This window comes from Anolis sagrei, chromosome Y (assembly GCF_037176765.1).
Source record: "Anolis sagrei isolate rAnoSag1 chromosome Y, rAnoSag1.mat, whole genome shotgun sequence".
Taxonomy (NCBI): Eukaryota; Metazoa; Chordata; class Lepidosauria; order Squamata; family Dactyloidae; genus Anolis; species Anolis sagrei.
In genome coordinates, this window is record NC_090035.1 from 68,686,771 (window position 1) to 68,706,012 (window position 19,242).

Here is a 19,242-nt window from a genome sequence, read left to right on the forward strand (position 1 = left end):
TTTTTATGAATGCTCCCATTAGAAAATACATAACAACATGGGTGAAATACAATTCCTAGAATTGTGGGCCAATCCTCCCCAAACCAGACCTGTATGCACAGCTGGCCATGTTGGGTGTATGTTCCAAGGTTCTCTGTTTGCTGTGTGCCATAGGAAAGGGTAGGAAAGGGTTAAGGGAGAGGCAGTGGGTGGACTCATGAAAATTCCAACAAGGAACCCTGGGATGCCTACCTGTGGTAGGGGAAACATGTCAAATGTAGGGTGACATTCTCCCCGAATGAAAGCACTACTTGGGTGGTGGGCCGTAGTGTTTGGAGAGGACATTGGCAGCATTTGGGCAACATGATCATGGTGCTCACTGTAACCTGCAATGTCAGTGGAAGGAGTGACTTTGGAGGCTTCTCTGTATTTGGAATTATATTCTGCTTGTAGAGGTAGGAGACTCTCTGTGTAAGTGGACACCTTTGCCACATACACATTTTTTCACTTTTATTATGTGTATAGATGTGTTCTATAGTGGGGAAGATTATCTGAAAGGGTGGTGGTCTCGCCTTTAAATAGAATTTAGTGCCCTCATGTATTGACAGAGTGCAAAGAAGGAAAGGACCAAATGCCAATGACAGAACACAGAGTTTTACAACATATTGGTTGGGAATGAGCACTGTATGAATTCAAAAGAGCCATCTTTTCCAGCTTGAGAGATTTGTTCTATTTTAGAGAAGTTTGAAGGAAGGACATTCCACTGGTGGGTAGTACCAGAGGCAAACGGGTGGGACTAAAAACACTGTATTTTGACTGTAAAAGCAGTCAGTAGATCATTGGAAAGGTATTTTGATTTTGTAAACGAGGGGAAAAACAGAGTAAATGCTTTGGAATCCCATAATAATGGCAAAAATGAGAGTGCTACAAATCATACAACTACACGTCTATAAACATACTAGCTGTACCTGCCAACCTTCCCTCCCTTTTTCTCTTCTTTCTTTCTCTTCTTCCTTCCTTCCTTCCCTCCCTCTTTCATTCCCTCCCTCCCTCCCCCCCCTCTCTCTCTCTTTCTTTCTTTCTCTCCTTCCTTCATTCTCTTCTTCTTCCCTTCCTTCCCCCCACATCTTCTTTCCCTTCCTCTTTCTGTCCTTTCTTCTTTCTCTATCAATTCTTGGACTGCAACTCCCAGCAATCCTCCTGATCAATCTATCTACTTACCTATCTGTCTCTATCTATCTGGAGGATTGCTGGGAGTTGCAGTCCAGGAATAGGAAATTGGAAATATGCAGGGATTGGGATACTCTCAAAGAAATCCAAGGAGAAGAAAGCTTGCAGCTTGGAAGCAGTCCATTTGGATCATCCTCCTCTCCTAAAGGTCCTGGACTAGGGGATGCTGGGAGCTGTGTTTTGTTTGCCAGGGGGAGTTGTTTTTGCGCATGCACAGTAGCATCTTTTTGCTTTTTTGGCTTTTAAGTCTCCGCTGTGTTTTTCAGTGTTTTATGAGTGATGGTCACTTGTTGGCCTGATAGGTGTATTGTGTCCAAATTTGGTGTCAATTCGTCCAGTGGTTTTTGAGTTATGTTAATCCCACAAACATTACATTTTTATTTATATAAATTGCGTATACAAAATACAAGAATAAAAGGGAGATAAATAATTCGCAAGTGTGAATAGCTAAGCCATAGTATTTTGAACAGGAACTATTAGAATACGTACATAAAGAAAAAGCCAAAATGTAAATCATACAGAGATGGTAAGAAGTCACCAAGTGCAAGTTCTCTTTCACCAGTCTTCTTGAGGATGAACATGATATCTTAATTTGAATCTCACCAACTACAAAAAAAGAAGAAAAAAAAAGAAAAGGAACCCTAGAAGTCCAACTGTGTCCATTTAGCTTACATTTAGTATATAAATAGTGTCTAATATTTCACCCAAATCTAATTGAGTTACTAAATGGTAGTATCACTGTGCAGCTGCAAACTCGCATGGCCTTCAAGAAGTCACAAGACTTCAGTGTAGCAGGCTGCACTCTGGTACCACAAGATGCAGAGCTAACCTTAAGAAAGGGGGGCTACAAAGTGGAGTCCATGACATGCGAGTGTGGATAAGAGCAAACCACAGACCACCTACTACTATGCAACCTGAGCCCTGCCACATGCACAATAGCAACGTCAGGGGCACTTCAAGTGGCCGGCTTCTGGTCAAAGGACGTTTAGCATAAAGCCAAGTTTTTAAAATTTTGTTTGTGTTTTAAAATGTATTTTAACTGTACCATCAACTTGCTTCTGACACCATAAATAAATAGTATAGCATTATGTAAAGCCAATATGGGCATCTGAAGACTCTAGAGCAGGGGTCCTCAAACTAAGGCCCGAGGGCCGGATACGGCCCTCCAAGGTCATTTACCCGGCACTCACTGAGGGTCAACCTAAGTCTGAAATGACTTGAAAACACACCACAACAACAACAATCCTATCTCATCAGCCAAAAGCATGCCTACACTTTCAATTGAAATACTAATAAGTTTATGTTTGTTAAAATTGTTCTTCATTTTAATTATTGTATTGTTTTAAAGTGTTTGGGAGGTTTTTTTTGTTTTGTTTTTTTTGCACTACAAATAAAATATTTATTTTGTTGTATTTGTATCTTTGGTGTGGCCTCATGTTAGCCACCCCAAGTCCTCTTTGGGGAGATGGCGGGGTATAAATAAAGATTATTATTATTATTATTATTATTATTATTATTAGGTTCTTGTGGGTTTTTTCGGGCTATAGAGCCATGTTCTAGAGGCATTTCTCCTGACGTTTCGCCTGCATCTATGGCAAGCATCCTCAGAGGTAGTGAGGATGCTTGCCATAGATGCAGGCGAAACATCAGGAGAAATGCCTCTAGAACATGGCTCTATAGCCCGAAAAAACCCACAAGAACCTAGTGATTCCAGCCATGAAAGCCTTCGACAATACATTATTATTATTATTATTATTATTATTATTATTATTATTTTTCTGGACGCCTTTATATTCAGGAGTGGGATAAACAGAACCACAAGTTGTCGAAGGTTTTCATAGCTGGAATCAATGAGTTGCTGTGAGTTTTCCAGGCTGTATGGCCATATTACAGAAGCATTCTCTCCAGACCTTTCACCCACATCTATGGCAGGCATCTTCAGAGGTGAGGTCTGTTGGAAATTAGGCAAGTGAGGTTTATATTACTGTGAAATGCCCAGGGTGGAAGAAAGAACTCTTGTCTGCTTGAGGCAAGTGTGAATGTTGCAATTGGCCACACTTGCCTGAATCAGACAAGAGTTTTTTCTCCCACCCTGGACATTATTCCACAGATATATAAACCTCATTTGCCTAGTTTCCAACTGACCTCACAACCTCTGAGGACGCCTGCCATAGATGTAGGTGAAAAGTCTGGAGAGAATGCTTCTGGAACATGGCCATACAGCCCAAAAAACTCACGGAAACCCAGAACCATGAGTGTTTTGCCACTTCTTATTGTCTTATTTATATGGTTCAAGAGCCCAAAATAAGTGACCCAGTAGAACATACCTGAATTGCAGCCCTTGGGTGGATGGATTCAAATGAAGATTTTGACAAGGAGTAGTGCAGCAAGTATCGAGAAAAAAACTCCATATAAATCTGAAATGTTCCTGGCTGTTTTGGAGACATGATTGCCAGGGGCCGGAGTGCAATTGAGTGACATAATTAAACTGAACCCTGTAACAGTATCTGAATGGTCAATCAATCTGTCACACTCAGCACTGTTTGTACAGCCCTTCATGGTCAATGGAAAGTTTGTTTCTCCTGTAAAGAGACATATCATAGAAAAGAATAGACATATAAATATAATCATATTGAAAACATAAAGAGAATTGTGCTGCATTTCTGCAAATAACTCTCTGTTTTTTCTACCTAGGGGCACTTTTTATTTATTTATTTATTTACCATATTTATACACTGCCTTTATCACCCCGCAGGCATCTCAAAGCAGCTTTTTTTTTTTTTGGTGTCAGGAGCAACTTGAGAAACTGCAAGTCATTTCTGGTTTGAGAGAATCGGCTGTCTGCAAGGACATTACCCAGGGGACACCTGGATGTTTTACCATCCTATGGGAGGCTTCTCTAATATCTCTGCATGAGAAGCTGGAGTGGACAGATGGAAGCTCACCCCATTTCCCAGAATTGAATTGCTGACCTTTCATTCAGGAGTCCTGATGTCACAAGGGTTTAACCCATTTTGCCACCGGGGGCTTACATGTGTAGGCAGCAATTCGATGCCATGCAAACATACATAATTAAAAAAACATATACATTAAAAATCATTCAAACATATCAAAACCTTAAAATCACTTATTTAACATCATGTAATCCAGTATCATAATCTGCAGCCATTCCAAATTGTCATTGCAGTGTTCCATATTATCTTATTTCACTGATAGATTACTAATCGAATGCTTGGTTCCCCATCCCTGTCTTTAGCCCTTTCCTGAAGGTCAGGAGAGAGGAGGCTGATCTAATTTCACTAGGGAGGGAGTTCCAAAGCCAAGGGGCCACTACTGAGAAGATCCTGTCTCTCGTCCCCACCAATTGCATCTGCGAAGGAAGTGGGACCAAGAGCAGGGCCTCCCCAGAAGATCATAATCTCCTAGCTGGCTCATAGAGGGATATATGTTCAGAGAGGTAAACGAAGCACTGCTCTTGTAGGATCTGACCAGGGCAGCTGATACCCAGTTGGCTTGGAAATATTTCATTCATAGGGTTGTAATAAGTCAACGTTGACTTGATGGCAGTTAACAACAGGAATATCAGTATAAGATGCAAAGTACAAAAATGACATATATAGGTGAATCCTGTTGGTTAGCTCAAATTCGAATAGATCCAATGTATTGTCGAAAGCTTTCACGGCCGGAATCACTGGGTTGTTGTAAGTTTTTCAGGTTGTATGGCCATGTTCTAGAAGCATGATGTTTTGCCTGCATCTGTGGCAAGCATCCTCAGAGGTTGTCCTTACATCGCTGAGCCTGGAACCCCAGGTCTCGGCGGTGGCCGGGAGAGCTTTTGCACAATTAAAACTTGTGCGCCAGTTGCGCCCGTACCTTGGGAAGTCTGATCTGGCCACGCACTCTACGTGGGGTTGCCTTTGAAGACTGTTCGGAAACTTCAATTAGTCCAGTGGGTGGCAGCTAGATTACTCACCGGAGCATCATACAGGGAGCATACCACCCCTCTGTTATGTCAGCACCACTGGCTGCCGATACAATTCCGAGCACAATTCAAAGTGCTGGTTTTGACCTACAAAACCCTATATGGTTCCGGCTCAGCGTATCTGTCCGAACGCATCTCCTTCTATGTCCCGCCTCGGAGTTTAAGATCTTCTGGGGAGGCACTGCTCTCGACCCCACGTCTATCACAAGTGAGATTGGTGGGGACAAGGAGCAGGGCCTTCTCGGTGGTGGCCCCTCACCTGTGGAACTCAGTCCCCGGGGAAATTAGGTCATCGACATCCCTCCTCTCCTTTAGAAGGAAATTAAAAACATGGATTTGGGACTAGGCTTTCGGGTAATCTGGCGGATAGATAAGGGACAAGCGACGACTAGAATTGATGGATTGGACAATGTGGAATTTGAATTTACGGACTCTGAGCTGGTAAACGTTGAGCACTAGATTGTTTTTAGGGATTGTGATGTATAATGGATTGTTTTAATTGTTTTAATTACTATTTATATATTTTTATTTTTTACCTTGTTGTGCCAGCATCGATTTGTGCCTTTTTCTAAGCCGCCCTGAGTCCCCCCCCCCCCCTCAGGGGTTGAGAAGGGCGGGGTAGAAGTGCGAGAAATAAATAAATAAATAAATAGAACATGGCCATACAACTTGAAAAACCTACAACAACCTAGAATAGATCCATTGAATCAATTGCTGAACGGTGAGTCAGCACACAAGTAAATCCAGATAATTCAGTCGATTTATTCTAGTAGGGACTAACAATTGGATTTAGGCCATTGCTCAATAATAGTGCTTGCACCTTTTTGTTGAAACTTAACAATTGTTATAGCCTTTTTTCACTCAATTGCAGCCAGCACATGGTTTTGCAAGAATTTTACATAAACTTGGGTGAACTGCCTGGTAGTCGACAGATTCTGATCATGCATGCCAGAATCTTATTGCATGAAGTTTGTATTATAAAGTACTTAATTCAACCTACCATCATTCCCAGTTGTGAACCTTAAAGGGTTATATTTCCCCTTTTCAGTTCTCCACCCCTTCAGTTTAGCTTTTGAAGTGTCAACATCACAGATGGAACTATAGCCACATAGGTAGGTTGGATGTCAGATAATTTTGATTCTATAGATGTCCATGAGTTTAGTTACCATGGGTGCTTGTCCCAGACACAGTAAAGCATTTATTTTGCTCTCCGGTACAATGGACCTGTTCCTCCACTCTGCATTCAAATCTGTTCCACTGCAAACAGCCTGGGCATACCAGCCCATTGGGGGTTTTATCCATGGGTGTCACTATGTAGATTTGAGATAGAAGAAAAAGTGTATTGCCAAGAATATTACAAAAAAAAAAAATCAAATATTTCTCATGTTGGTCTTGTTTGAACAGGTGGCCACTTCGTGCAATGGTGAGAAGGAGAAGTGGGTTACTCCAACTTCTATGGGACAGTGAAACTGCCTTAAAATTTATTAGAACTGTCCAGGGGCTCTTCTTAGCACTTAACCAAGAGTTCTTAACTCTAACCTTACAATATTCACTCCCCAGTATTCCCGTGATCCCAAGCCCTGGTTTTCTTCCCACTTGCCTACTGGCCAAAACGCTATTGCATAACATAGGAGATAAACACATCTCGCTGCTATCTCGCACCATTCCAGAGATGCGGAATAGGGGTAACTTACAGTTATGGTGATGAGTGGATTTTCACTATTGCAATGTTGTGACTGTGGGTGAGGTAACTTCATGCTCCTATTACACTGCAGTGCTTTCCATCTTTGCTTTTTATTGGGTACTAGCTGTACCCGCCATGTGTTACTGTGGCCAACCTTCCCGCCCTTTTTCTCTGCTTTCTTTCTCTCCTTCCTTGCCTCCCTCTTTCCATCCTTCCTCCCTTTTTTCTTTCTTTCTCTCCATTTTCCCTTCTCTTCTTCTTCCCTTCCATCCCCCCTCCCCACCTTTTCTTTCCCTTCCTTTTTCTGTCCTTTCTTCCTTCTCTACCTATTCTTGGACTGCAGTTCTCCTGATCAATCCACCTACCTACCTACATGCCTATCTCTATTTACTCTATCTGGAGGATTGCTGATAGTTGCAGTCCGGGAATAGGAAATTGGAGATATACAGGGATTGGGATGTTCTCAAAGAAATCCAAGGAGAAGAAAGCTTGCAGCTTGGAAGCAGTGCATTTGGATCATCCCCCTCTCCAAAAGGGCCCTGGCTAGTGGATGCTGGGAGCTGCAATCCGGAAGAGAGCATGGATATGCTATTGTGTGTTTTGTTTGCCAGGGGTAGTCATGCGCTATAGCATCATTATTATTAATTTTTTTTTGCTTTCTAAGTCCCTTCCACTGTGTTTCTCAGTGCTTTTATGAGTGATGGTTACTCATTGGCCTGATAGGTGTGGTTGTTGTTGTTCATTCCTTCAGTCATTTCCAACTCTACATGACCTCATGGACCAGCCCATGCCAGCGCTCCCTGTCGGCTGTCACCACCCTCAGCACCTTCAAGGTCAATCCAGTCACTTCAAGGATGCCATCCATCCATCTTGACCTTGGTCGGCCACTCTTCCGTTTTCCTTCCTTTTTCCCGAGCATCATTGTCTTCTCCAAGCTTTTCTTTCTTTGCATGATGTGGCCAAAGTACTTCATCTTTGCCTCTACTATCTTGCCCTCCAATGAGCCGTCAGGCTTTATTTCCTGAAGTATGGACTGGTTGGATCTTCTGTGGTCCAAGGCACTCTCAGAACTTTCCTCCAACACCACAGTTCAAAAGCACCTCTCTTCCTTCGCTCAGCCTTCCCTATGGTCCAGCTCTCACATCTGTAGGTGACTATGGGGAATACCATTGCTGTAACTATGTGGATCTTCGTTGCCAGTGTGATGTCTCTACTCTTCACTATTTTATCGAGATTGGACATTTCTCTCCTCCCAAGAAGGAAGCGTCTCCTGATTTCCTGGCTGCAGTAATCTTTGCACCTAGAAATACAAAGTCTGTCACTGCCTCCACGTTTTCTCCCTCTATTTCCCAGTTGTCAATCATTCTTGTTGCCATAATCTTGGGGTTTTTTTTGTTTAGCTGCAACCCAGCTTTTGCGTTTTCTTCTTTCACCTTGATTAGAAGGCTCCTCAGCTCCTCCTCACTTTCAGCCATCAAAGTGGTGTCATCTGCATATCTAAGGTTGTTAATGTTTCTTCCAGCAATTTTTACCCCAGCCTTTCATTCATCAAGCCCCGCACATCACATGATGTGTTCTGCATCCAAGTTGTATAAGTTGGGTGAGAGTATACAACCCTGCCGTACGCCTTTCCCAATCTAGAACCGGTCTGTTGTTCTGTGGTCAGTTCTTACTATTGCTACTTGGTCCTTATACAGATTTCTCAGGAGACAGACAAGGTAATTTGGTATGCCTATACCACCAAGAACTTGCCACAATTTATTATGATCCACACAGTCAAAGGCTTTAGAATAGTCAATAAAACAGAAATAGATGTTTTTTTCTGAAACTCCCTGCCTTTCTCCATTATCCAGCGGATATTGGCAATTTGGTCTCTGGTTCCTCTGCCTTTTCGAAACCCAGCTTGTACATCTGGCAACTCTCGCTCCATGTCTTACTGGAGTTTTCCTTGCAGGATCTTGAGCATTACCTTACTGGCATGAGAAATAAGGGCCACTGTGCAGGAGTTTGAGCAGTCTTTGGCATTTCCCTTTTTTGGTATGGGGATATAAGTTGATTTTTTTCAGTCTGATGGCCATTCTTGTGTTTTCCATAGTTGCTGGCATATGGCATGCAACATCTTGACAGCATCACCTTTCAAGATTTTAAACAGTTTAGCTGGGATCCTGTGGTCTCCTGCTGCCTTGTTGTTAGCAATGCTTCTTAAGGCCCATTCAACCTCACTCCTCAGGATGCCTGGTTCTAATTCACTCACTGCACCGTCAAAACTATCCTCAATATTATTATCCTTCCTATACAGATCTTCTGTATAGTCTTGCCACTGATAGGTGTATTGTGTCCAAATTTGGTGTCAATTCATCAGTGGTTTTGGAGTTATGTTAATCCGACAAACGAACATTACATTTTTATTTATATAAATATAAAAAAACTAGGCCCCTTTCTACACTGCCATATAAAATCCAGATTATCTGTTTTGGACTAGATTATATGGCAGTGTAGACTAATATAATCCAGTTTAAAGCATATAATCTGGATTTTATATGGCAGATAATCTGGATTTTACAGAGATTTACAGAGATTGCACATGTGTATGCTGCCACTTGAATTCAGTAAAAGGCAAAGTAGGAAATAAATGCAGCTATACTGATGTCTACACTTTTTGGTCAAAAAAATTACCGCAAATCTTGGGTCAATTTATCCGCTGCTCAATGTCATTGTCACACCTTAAATGTGTGACACCAAAAAAGGAACCATCCCATTCTCTAAGTATAGTGGCAAAAGGAAGGGCTTAATCTGTTCTGTGACAATAAAAGAAGTATTGAACCTCTCTACTTTTAAAATTCCTGTGCAAGAAAATGGTAGCGGAAGCAGAAGCTCTTTGGTGCTTCCCCTCAAAGGAGTACCTATAGAGCAGAGGTGCTTCTTTTAGGTTCTTTGGGGTGTGCTAAGTTCTCACGTTTTACTTTACTCAAGATGTTGATGAAAAAAGGAACTATACTCTTCTCTGAGTAGAGTGGTAAAAGGTCTTTTTGGATGCTCAAGTTAGAAAATAGTGGTTGCGGCCCCAGAAAATGCCTCGACTTATACATGAGGTTGAGTCATGTATAAATATAATTACCACAAGTAATTAGAAGTATAATTACCACAAGTATATGTGGTAATTAAGAAATAAGTGAAGGAAAGGGGAACAAACAGTGACATACAAGTGGGCGTGAACCTTTTGCATTCATTTTCCATACAGCAAGAAATTTGGTTCGAGGCTATTCCTGCTTGGCCCATATTGATAACCGTTTTGCTGTCACAGAGATGAGATTTCATGCACATCTTCATGATTCCCTTCATTGGAACTCCTGTAGGCATCAGAAAAGCAACACATTATGTGAAAGAAAGTGATAGTACTAGCTATTATTCATGGCATCTTAAAGACACATCATATGGATGTCTGTGGAGTTGGATTGTCAGGTCATAAAACCCAGCTTCATCTATATACTCACTCTGGTGACAGTTGCTGTCTGTTCCTGTTGATGGAACATTTGACCTGCTCCTGAACTATTCAAGTGAATATATGGCTTGTCATGACTAAGGGTGCTTCCAGACAGCACCAAAATCTGTGCCAAAGCGGGTTTAAGAAATCCCGCTTTGGTGTGAATTCTCATCCCCACTCCCCCCCCTCCCAAAATGTAGGCTTTCCCAGGAAGGTGGCTACATGCTATTCCAATTACAATCAGGATGGCATGTAGCCACCCCAACCCCCCCCCCCTTGCAACATTACCCCTAAAAATAAAATAAAACTTACCTGGCTACCATAATGTTCCTCCTCGTGCCCTCCTCATGCCCAGCAAGGTAAATTTTATTTTATTTTTAGGGATAATTTGGGGGCTTGGGGAGAAGGGTGGGTGCCAGCCTGCACCTTTGGGCTCCAGGAGATGGCAATGGGATATGAGATGGCAATGGGGACACCACCAGGAGGAGTTGTTTGGATGCCTCTGGTAAAACTGCACCAGGTCCTGATTTTGGGGCCAGTCCGGATGGGGTCTGGCATGTCAGTGAGGCAATGATTCCATTCCAGGTTTGAATCCAAACGTTAAAGGATTTATCCAAGGTGTTGAATATATTTTGGCTCTTACTCAAAGAAGATGTACTATCCCTTTGCAGTGTAAACAACTATCAGGTGATTTGACACTTTAACTACCTTGAGTCAATGTTATGGAATCTGGGGAGTTGTAGTTTGATGAGGCACTGCTATTCTTTGGCACAGAAAGCTAAAGCTCTTGTAAAACTACAACTTCCAAGATTTCATAGTATTGAGCCATAGCAGTTAAAGTGGTGTCAAGCTGCATTCTATATGCTAGTGTTAAGGATTCTGTTTTACACCATTGCAAAGGAACAGATCTGAAAAAATCTCTCAGGACCATTTCCCTTGTATTTCTCAGGATACCACTAAGATCATCTCATCCAGATTGTGCATAGGACTTTGGAGCTGATTGGCTGCAGTTAATAAGTGACCATTTGGATCAGAGTACAGGGCTAGATTCAGTGCCATCCAGCTGCTGTTGTGGAGTGAAAATGTCGGGGGACAAGATTCCCAATACTTCCTAGCACAAAATCTGAGGAAAGGATTCTGGATGTCAATCCAGGTGAAGGCATAGCTTGGCCACAATCAATCTAAGACCTTAATGTACCTCATAAGCAGGTCAGTCCTGACTGATGGCAGTGAGCACTTACCTAAGTCAGCCTCTGTCAAAAGAGTGCCACATCTGTCAAAAGCGGGAGGACAAGTTTCCATGCGTCCCACACAACTGTGGGATGCATGAGCCTGACAAATTTCACACTCCAGGGAAGACCCTAAAAACAGAAGAGAGAAATCAAGATGGAGCAGATTCATGCCCTTTATTTTTTTCTTTACTTCATTTAGTTATTTGAAAGAGTTATACACAAGATTCTGTGCAGGGTTTCATATCAAGGTGGTTGAGAGAAACAGAAAAGGAAGATCTTATATAATAAACAACATACGGTAATTTAAACAGTTAAGTGCAATTTAATATTCATAAGTTTAAGTCTTTTGAAAAAGTGCTGGAAATGTTCCCTCAGAGAACTAGGATAGGAAAATTGGAGTTGGCTACTCTCCATGTTTTTTCTCATGTTAGTGCTATGGGCTTTCAGGTTGAGTCTGAGCTATGGTGATCTTATCATACATGAGGTTTTTCTGGCAATTTTTTGGCAAGATTTATTCAGAGAAGGTTGACCATTGCTTTCCTCTCAGGCTGAGAGAGTGACTTGCCCAGTGGTTTTCTCTGGCAGGTTTCCTGGATACTTAGGGTACCCTGTAGATTCTGATTTGACCTTTTGATGCACCCCAGGCCTAGAGCCACCTATGATCACAGCACCATACAAGAGACCAAAGTATAAGCAAACAGCTTATTGTAAGAAACACATAAAATATATTATTAAAAGCAGGAAATAATAAAGGAGAGAGATAATCCAAAAAAGGTTTAGCAACAGGTGATAGCCACACAGGAATCCAAATATCTCATAAAAATCCAAGGGTAACACAGTCCAGGAATAGCCAAAACTCACAAGTACATCAGAAATCCATAAACAAAAGGTATGCTTAGAAAACTTAACCAAGTATTATAAAACAAGTATATAGAAAACTTCCAGGATACTTGAATCCAAAACCAAGACTTGACACAAGAACTCAGGCCTAGCTTCTCCCTCGAAAGTCAATGTTGCCTGAACTAACTATAAGGTAAACAACTGGCTGTGTTAATAAGCACTCATGAAATCATGTCCTTTCCCAAGAATTTTCTCTACCTTTTCCCACATACTTTCTTGGACCTACGGACCCAATTATCGGCTCTGCACTGTAAACTAAGACTTTTGTTTATCTCTGTAACACTAGGTGCTTTCCCTTGAGAGTTTTCCATTTCACTTAATTCTTCTTTGCTCTATCCCTTATGTGATGATGTTGTTTCTGGTTCCTGTGATTGACCTTGGAGCTTGGCACAGTCTGAGCCAGTTTCATTTCCTTGGCCTGAATCTTCAACACTTTGAACCTGGCCTGAATCTGTATCACTTTGAACCCCAGGAAAACCCACAATCCCTTCTGAATAATCAGTGAATCCATCACCAGCCCCCGGCTGAGGTTGAGCTACAACACCTTTGTTGACTGCAGCCCAGATCCTCAAATACAGAGTATATAGCTCAAGGAGGAAGACATTTAGATCTAAGGAAATGAAGGTCTGTGACATATAATAGTCATGCAAAGCATGTTTGCACGCTGATAGTCATTGGAAGTTGTTAAGAGCCCTATAGCACCAACAATCATTGATTGTGGGCATATGTGGTGGTCTTGCAAGAAGGCAAACAAAATGTGGATTGAGATCCATAAAACTATAGAAAAAGTATTAAAACTAAATATACCCACAAATTCAGAAACATTCTTAGTAGGAATAACAGATAGATTGCTTTTGAAGTCACGTGACAGACTTTTCATTCTAATGACAACTGCAGCAAGTTTTGCATATGCGTGGGTGGAAACTAGAAGAAATACCAAAAATGGAGGAATGGATGGCAAAAGTAGCTGAAATAGCAGTAATAGAAATTTTGACAAGATATCTTCAGATAAAAGACCCTTCAATATTCAAGAAAGATTGGGAACCCTTCAAACATGGAAGAAAAAATTCAACATTGAGATGTCATGTTAAAATTTTGATCTGTTACATATTTTACGCAATGAACTAGATAATATGGATACAACAAAAATTCTTAAGTATATGAAAGAAGGATATGTGAAATGATTTGATCTCTGAGAGTTTTGAGAATTAGAAGAATTTGATTAACTAAAGATAAATATGATATAATCTTATATAGAGATGAAGAATTGTATTATTTATTTATTTCATTTCAAAAGCATTGCATAAAATAGTTTATCTAAAACTGACAAAATAGTTCATCTAAAACTGATAACATAAAGGAATCACAAGCTGCGAGATAGTTTTAGACCAAAAACGGGCAACAGCGACGACATTGTCTGTAGCTTTAAACAATTCTTCCTCTGTGCATGAGGCAGGGCATTGTGGGCAGGCATACAGATGCGGAGTTGTTTGTTCTGCTCTACAGTTGCACAAGGGGGAGGATTCTTTTAGGTAGTGCCATTTTGCCAGGTTATCTTTTGATCTGCCCACTTCGCTTCTGAGTCTGTTCAGGGACTTCCAAGTTGCCCATTTGTGGTTTGCCCCTGGAGGAAGACCCTCGTGGAGGACCACCCAATTGGGATTTCCTGGTTTAGCTGCCCAGAGGGATGTTCTTGTTGTTGCCGAGGGAATGTTAAAAAGAGTGGTGGTTTTCATGAAGCTTTTCCTTGATTTGAATCTGCTGGGAGGAGGCTGATAGCCATACAGTGAGTGGCTTTCATAGTGTTCAACCTTTTCTCTCTCACAATTGGCAGCAACTTCCCATCGCACATTGGGGGGGAGGGGGGAGGGGGCAATAACAGCTAGCTTATAGAGTCTATTATCAGATGTAGGTTTAAGACATCATGTCATTGTTCTACATGTCTCATTTAGTACTATATTTACCTGCTTTGAGTGGGCGGATTTATGCCAGACAGGGCATGCATACTCAGCAGTTGAGTAAGACAAGGCCAGGGCTAATGCTCTTATTAATTTTGGGTCTGCACCCCATGCACTAATAGTAAATTTCCACAGGATGTTTTTGCATGCAGCTACCTTGTGCTTAGTGTTCGCATGGTGTTTCCTAAATGTTAGCGTTCAGTCTAAGGTGACCGAACGTTTTACAACATGATTTTACTATTGCTTTACAATATGATTTTACTATGTGTATTTATAAGCACTGAAAAGAAGGTTGTAAGCCACTTTTTTATTTCTATGCATTTTTCTCATATTTTACTTGTATTCTTTCTGTTTTTCTTTCCTCTTTCATTCATTTCATTTTTTATAGTTTCTCAAAATATTTAAAACACTCAATGTATTTGGAAAGTTCTCAATAAAAACAATAAAGAATTAGAAAGAAAAATTGGAAAAACTTTGTTTTACACAACAGTGGCAGCTCGAATAGTATATGCTTGATATTGGAAAACCCCAGACACCTCCTTTAGAAGAATGGGGAAAATGTATTGTCAAAGGCTTTCATGGCCAGAATCACTGGGTTGTTGTAGGTTTTTTTGGGCTATGTGGCCATGTTCTAGAGGCATTCTCTCCTGACGTTTCGCCTGCATCTATGGCAAGCATCCTCAGAGCACTACCTCTGAGGATGCTTGCCATAGATGCAGGTGAAACGTCAGGAGAGAATGCCTCTAGAACATGGCCATATAGCCCAAAAAAACCTACAACAACACAAAAGGAAAATGCATTACAGATATGCTGAAAGGACAAAATAACTGTATTATTAAGAGGAGAACTATTACATAACTTTGTTAATGAATGGCAACCAATGATTCAACATATTAATGTAAAATTAAACTAAAAATGTATATAGAGGATCTTATAAGATTGTAGACAAGGAGGAAGCAGATGTAAAGTAAGAGTCTATTGTATTTTTATATGTATTATTTAGACTGTGACCCCTTAAAGGAAATATATTATCAGAGAAATGATTATGGAACATTAATAGATAGAAAGTATTGCACTGTATACAACAAACACTTGCAAATGTATGTCTACTTAAATAAAATTTTAAAAAAATACTTAAAAAAACCATCATTGATTGTGGGCAAAGGCGCCTAATTCCATTTTACAGAAAGCATGTTGGGAGCACCCCAAATCTGTTCCAATTGATGGAAACTGTCTGAGCATTAATCACTCATTTTTCTGAGTGATCCTCAGATTCCACTGACTGTAGCTTATTAATTTATCTTCTGTTTTCTTCCCTCCCTACTTACTGCTTAGATTTGGCAATATGCTGTTGACACAAGGTCATGGCTTTGTGGAAAGTTGTGTAACGTTCAAAGGACAATTGGATCATATATTGGTTGGTAAAGGTTGCAAAAGGAGCCAGTGTAGCATAAAGCTCTGAATGATGGACAAGGACTCTGAGATACTGGAGATCAAAACCCTTCTGGACATGGAAAGTTGGAAACCCACCAGGTGACCTTTGGCGATTTATGCTCTCTCTGCTTCTGAGGAAGGCCATGATAAATCCTCTTTGAAGAAATCTTGCCAAGAGAACCGCATGGCAGATTTGCCTTAGGGGAAGCCATAAGTTGGAAGGCACATAGAAGCAGCAACAGTAGCAAGAGCAATGATTCTTGCAAGAAATAGCTGTGGCCTAGTCTTGTTACAATAGGAACTATTAATGTAAAAAGATGACTTAGCCTGTGTTTCTTTAAAAAGCGTATCTAACTCTCAAGCATGCAACTTATGGTCCTCCAGATGATACTCGATGGCTACTCCCATTGTCCCTCTCAATTTTTTTGACGTGCCAGGAGTAACCTGAGAAACTGCAAGTCACTTCTGGTGTGAGAGAATTGGCCATATGCAAGGACGTTGCCCAGGGGACGCCCGGATGATTTGATGTTTTTATCATCCTTGTGGGAGGCTTCTCTCATGTCATAGAATCATAGAATCAAAGAGTTGGAAGAGACCTCATGGGCCATCCAATCCAACCCCCTGCCAAAAAGCAGGAATATTGCATTCAAATCACCCGTGACAGCTGGCCATCCAGCCTCTGTTTAAAAGCTTCCAAAGAAGGAGCTTCCACCACACTCCGGGGCAGAGAGTTCCACTGCTGAACGGCTCTCACAGTCAGGAAGTTGTTCCTCATGTTCAGATGGAATCTCCTTTATTGTAGTTTGAAGCCATTGTTTCGCGTTCTAGTCTCCAGGGAAGCAGAAAACAAGCTTGCTCCCTCCTCCCTGTGGCTTTCTTTCACATATTTATACATGGCTATCATATCTCGTCTCAGCCTTCTCTTCTTCAGGCTAAACATGCCCAGCTCCTTAAGCCGCTTCTCATAGGTCTTGTTCTCCAGACCCTTGATCATGTCCCTGCATGAGGAGCTGGAGCTGACAGAGGGAGCTCATCTGCCTCTCCCCGGATTCGAATCTGTGACCTGTCAGTTTTCAGTCCTGCCGGCACAGGGGTTTAACCTACTGCGCCACTGGGTGCTCCATCCCTCTCAATGGGCTATGCTAAATAAGAACAGATGGCAGCTGCAATCTAAGGGCCCCTCTACACAGCACCTAAAATGCAGAAGTTACGAGTTAAAGAATGGTGGTGGCTACATGACACTAGCAGTAAATTTGCGCTGATTCACTGCCACAGACAAAAACATGTTTTTCTAAAATCCGCTTAGATCGCAATTCCGACTGGAAAATGTGCATATTTGCATCACTGTATATTCCTGCACTCGTGAAAAATACATTATTTCCTTCCCTCCTCCCTGTAGAAATAGCTGCAGCATACTTTTAAAAGCCTGAAACAACTGATCAGTTGATTGGGCTGTGAAACAGACGCACAGCTGGTTTAAAGAAAGCACAAACAGAGAGCAATTAGAACTCTCTGAAACTCTTTATCTTAAGCTTTATAATATTAGACAGAGCTTGAATTAATAATTGGGGAAATAGGGAGATCTGGTGGAACATATGAATCTGCTTATATTTATATTAAGATACTCATATGTGCACATATACAGTCCAGCGCATAATGGAGTGATTAAAAAAACTCTTCTGACAGATGTCCCCCATCTGCCCCCCATCTTGTTCCGATACAGAAGAAGCCTGTGAGGATGGCAGGGGACCCAATCCCAGGACTGTTCTCAGGTCCGAGGAGTTTTTGTCTTCAATTTAAAACATGAGTCTTGGCACTATCTGGAAGCACCTTAAGAACAACTGGAAGCTTTGACATTTCTCACCCTTGGGGCAGTCTATTCTTTCCAGCTTTACTGTCATGTTCGGGAAACCCATGGGCAAGTCATGCTTTCTCAGAGGAATGGAAAAACTTTCCCTAAACAAAACTTGGCAATCCTAAAACAGGGCCACTATACATAGGAGGCATACAAATACGATATAAAATATTCTATTTATTTGTTATCTTTCCATAGGACCTAATCATACTAGAGCAGTGTTTCTCAACCTTCCTAATGCCGTGACCCCTTAGTACAGGTCCTCATGTTGTGGTGATCCCCAATCATAAAATTATTTTCATTGCTACTTCTGCAAATGAAAAGAGTAATTTTGCTACTCTTATTAATCGTAATGCAAATATCTGATATGCTGGATATATTTTCATTCACTGGACCAAATTTGATACAAATACCCGATATGCCCAATTTTGAATACTGATGGGGTTGGAGGAGGTTGATGTTTTCATTTGGGAGTTGTAGTTGCTGGGATTTATAGTTCGTCTACAATCAAGGAGCATTCTGAACTCCACCAAGGATGGAATTGAACCAAACTTGGCACGCAGACCTCCCATGACCAACAGAAATTATTGGAAGGGTTTGGTAGACATTGACCTTGAGTTTGGGAGTTGTAGTTCATTGACATCCAGAGAGCACCGTGGACTCAAACATTGACCAAACTTGGCACTAATATTCCATATGCCCAAATATGAACACAGATGGAGTTTGGGTAAAATAGACCTTGCCCTCTGGGATTTGTGATTGCTGGGATGTATAGTTCACCTAGAGTCAAAAAGCACCCTGGACCCCACCAACAATAGAATTGGGCCAAACTTCCCTCCTTCAGAATTCTGGGGTTTGTAGTTTAAGGAGGCTGTTAAAGACTCCTCCCTAAACTACAAATCCTAGAATTCTGCAGAAGGCAGCAACTGTATTTAAACTGTATTTAAACACAGAACCCCCATGTCCAACAGAAAATACTGTGTTTTCTGTTGATCTTTGGCGACCCCTCTGACACCCACTCACGACCACCTCAGGGGTCCCGACCCCAGGTTGAGAAACCCTGCACTAGAGAATGAATCCACTTTAAATACAGTTGCTGCCTCCTGCAGAATTCTAGGATTTGTAGTTTAGGGAGGAGTCTTTAACAGCCTCCTTAAACTACAAACCCCAAAATTCTGAAGGAGGCAGAAACCGGATTTAAAGTGAATTCATTTTTTAGTGTGATGAAGTAGTAAGACTGATTATGAAATGTCTGTGGTAGGTTATGAATATCTGTCCTAGGACAACAGAAAGCATAGAGCTGTTCCATCAGCAATGCCATTCAGCTTCCTTTACTGACCTGCAGCTATGAAGGTGGCGAGAATACTCATCATCATCAGGTTCTCCATGTTTTGAGGTGGCATCTAGTTCTGGGAGCTGAGCTGTACTGAAGCCACACTGTCCAGCAAAGTCTGCTTCTGTTTGAGGTAGTGTGGATGTTTGACAACATAAAACAAACCGTTCC

The 19,242-nt window shown here is 41.4% G+C and overlaps 1 protein-coding gene across 1 annotated transcript; it reads right to left on the bottom strand.

Moving 5' to 3' along the window:
• Window positions 1–1,756: 1,756 nt before the first annotated feature.
• On the bottom strand, window positions 1,757–19,206 carry LOC137095518 (phospholipase A2 inhibitor gamma subunit B-like). Its single transcript, XM_067462273.1, has 6 exons — window positions 19,078–19,206; window positions 11,601–11,720; window positions 10,079–10,225; window positions 6,358–6,501; window positions 3,537–3,791; window positions 1,757–1,815 (listed from the first exon to the last, which is right to left on the bottom strand). The coding sequence occupies exons 1-5, from the start codon at window positions 19,139–19,141 to the stop codon at window positions 3,565–3,567; spliced, it is 702 nt and encodes a 233-aa protein (XP_067318374.1). The 5' UTR covers window positions 19,142–19,206; the 3' UTR covers window positions 1,757–1,815; window positions 3,537–3,564.
• Between the last annotated feature and the right edge of the window lie 36 nt (window positions 19,207–19,242).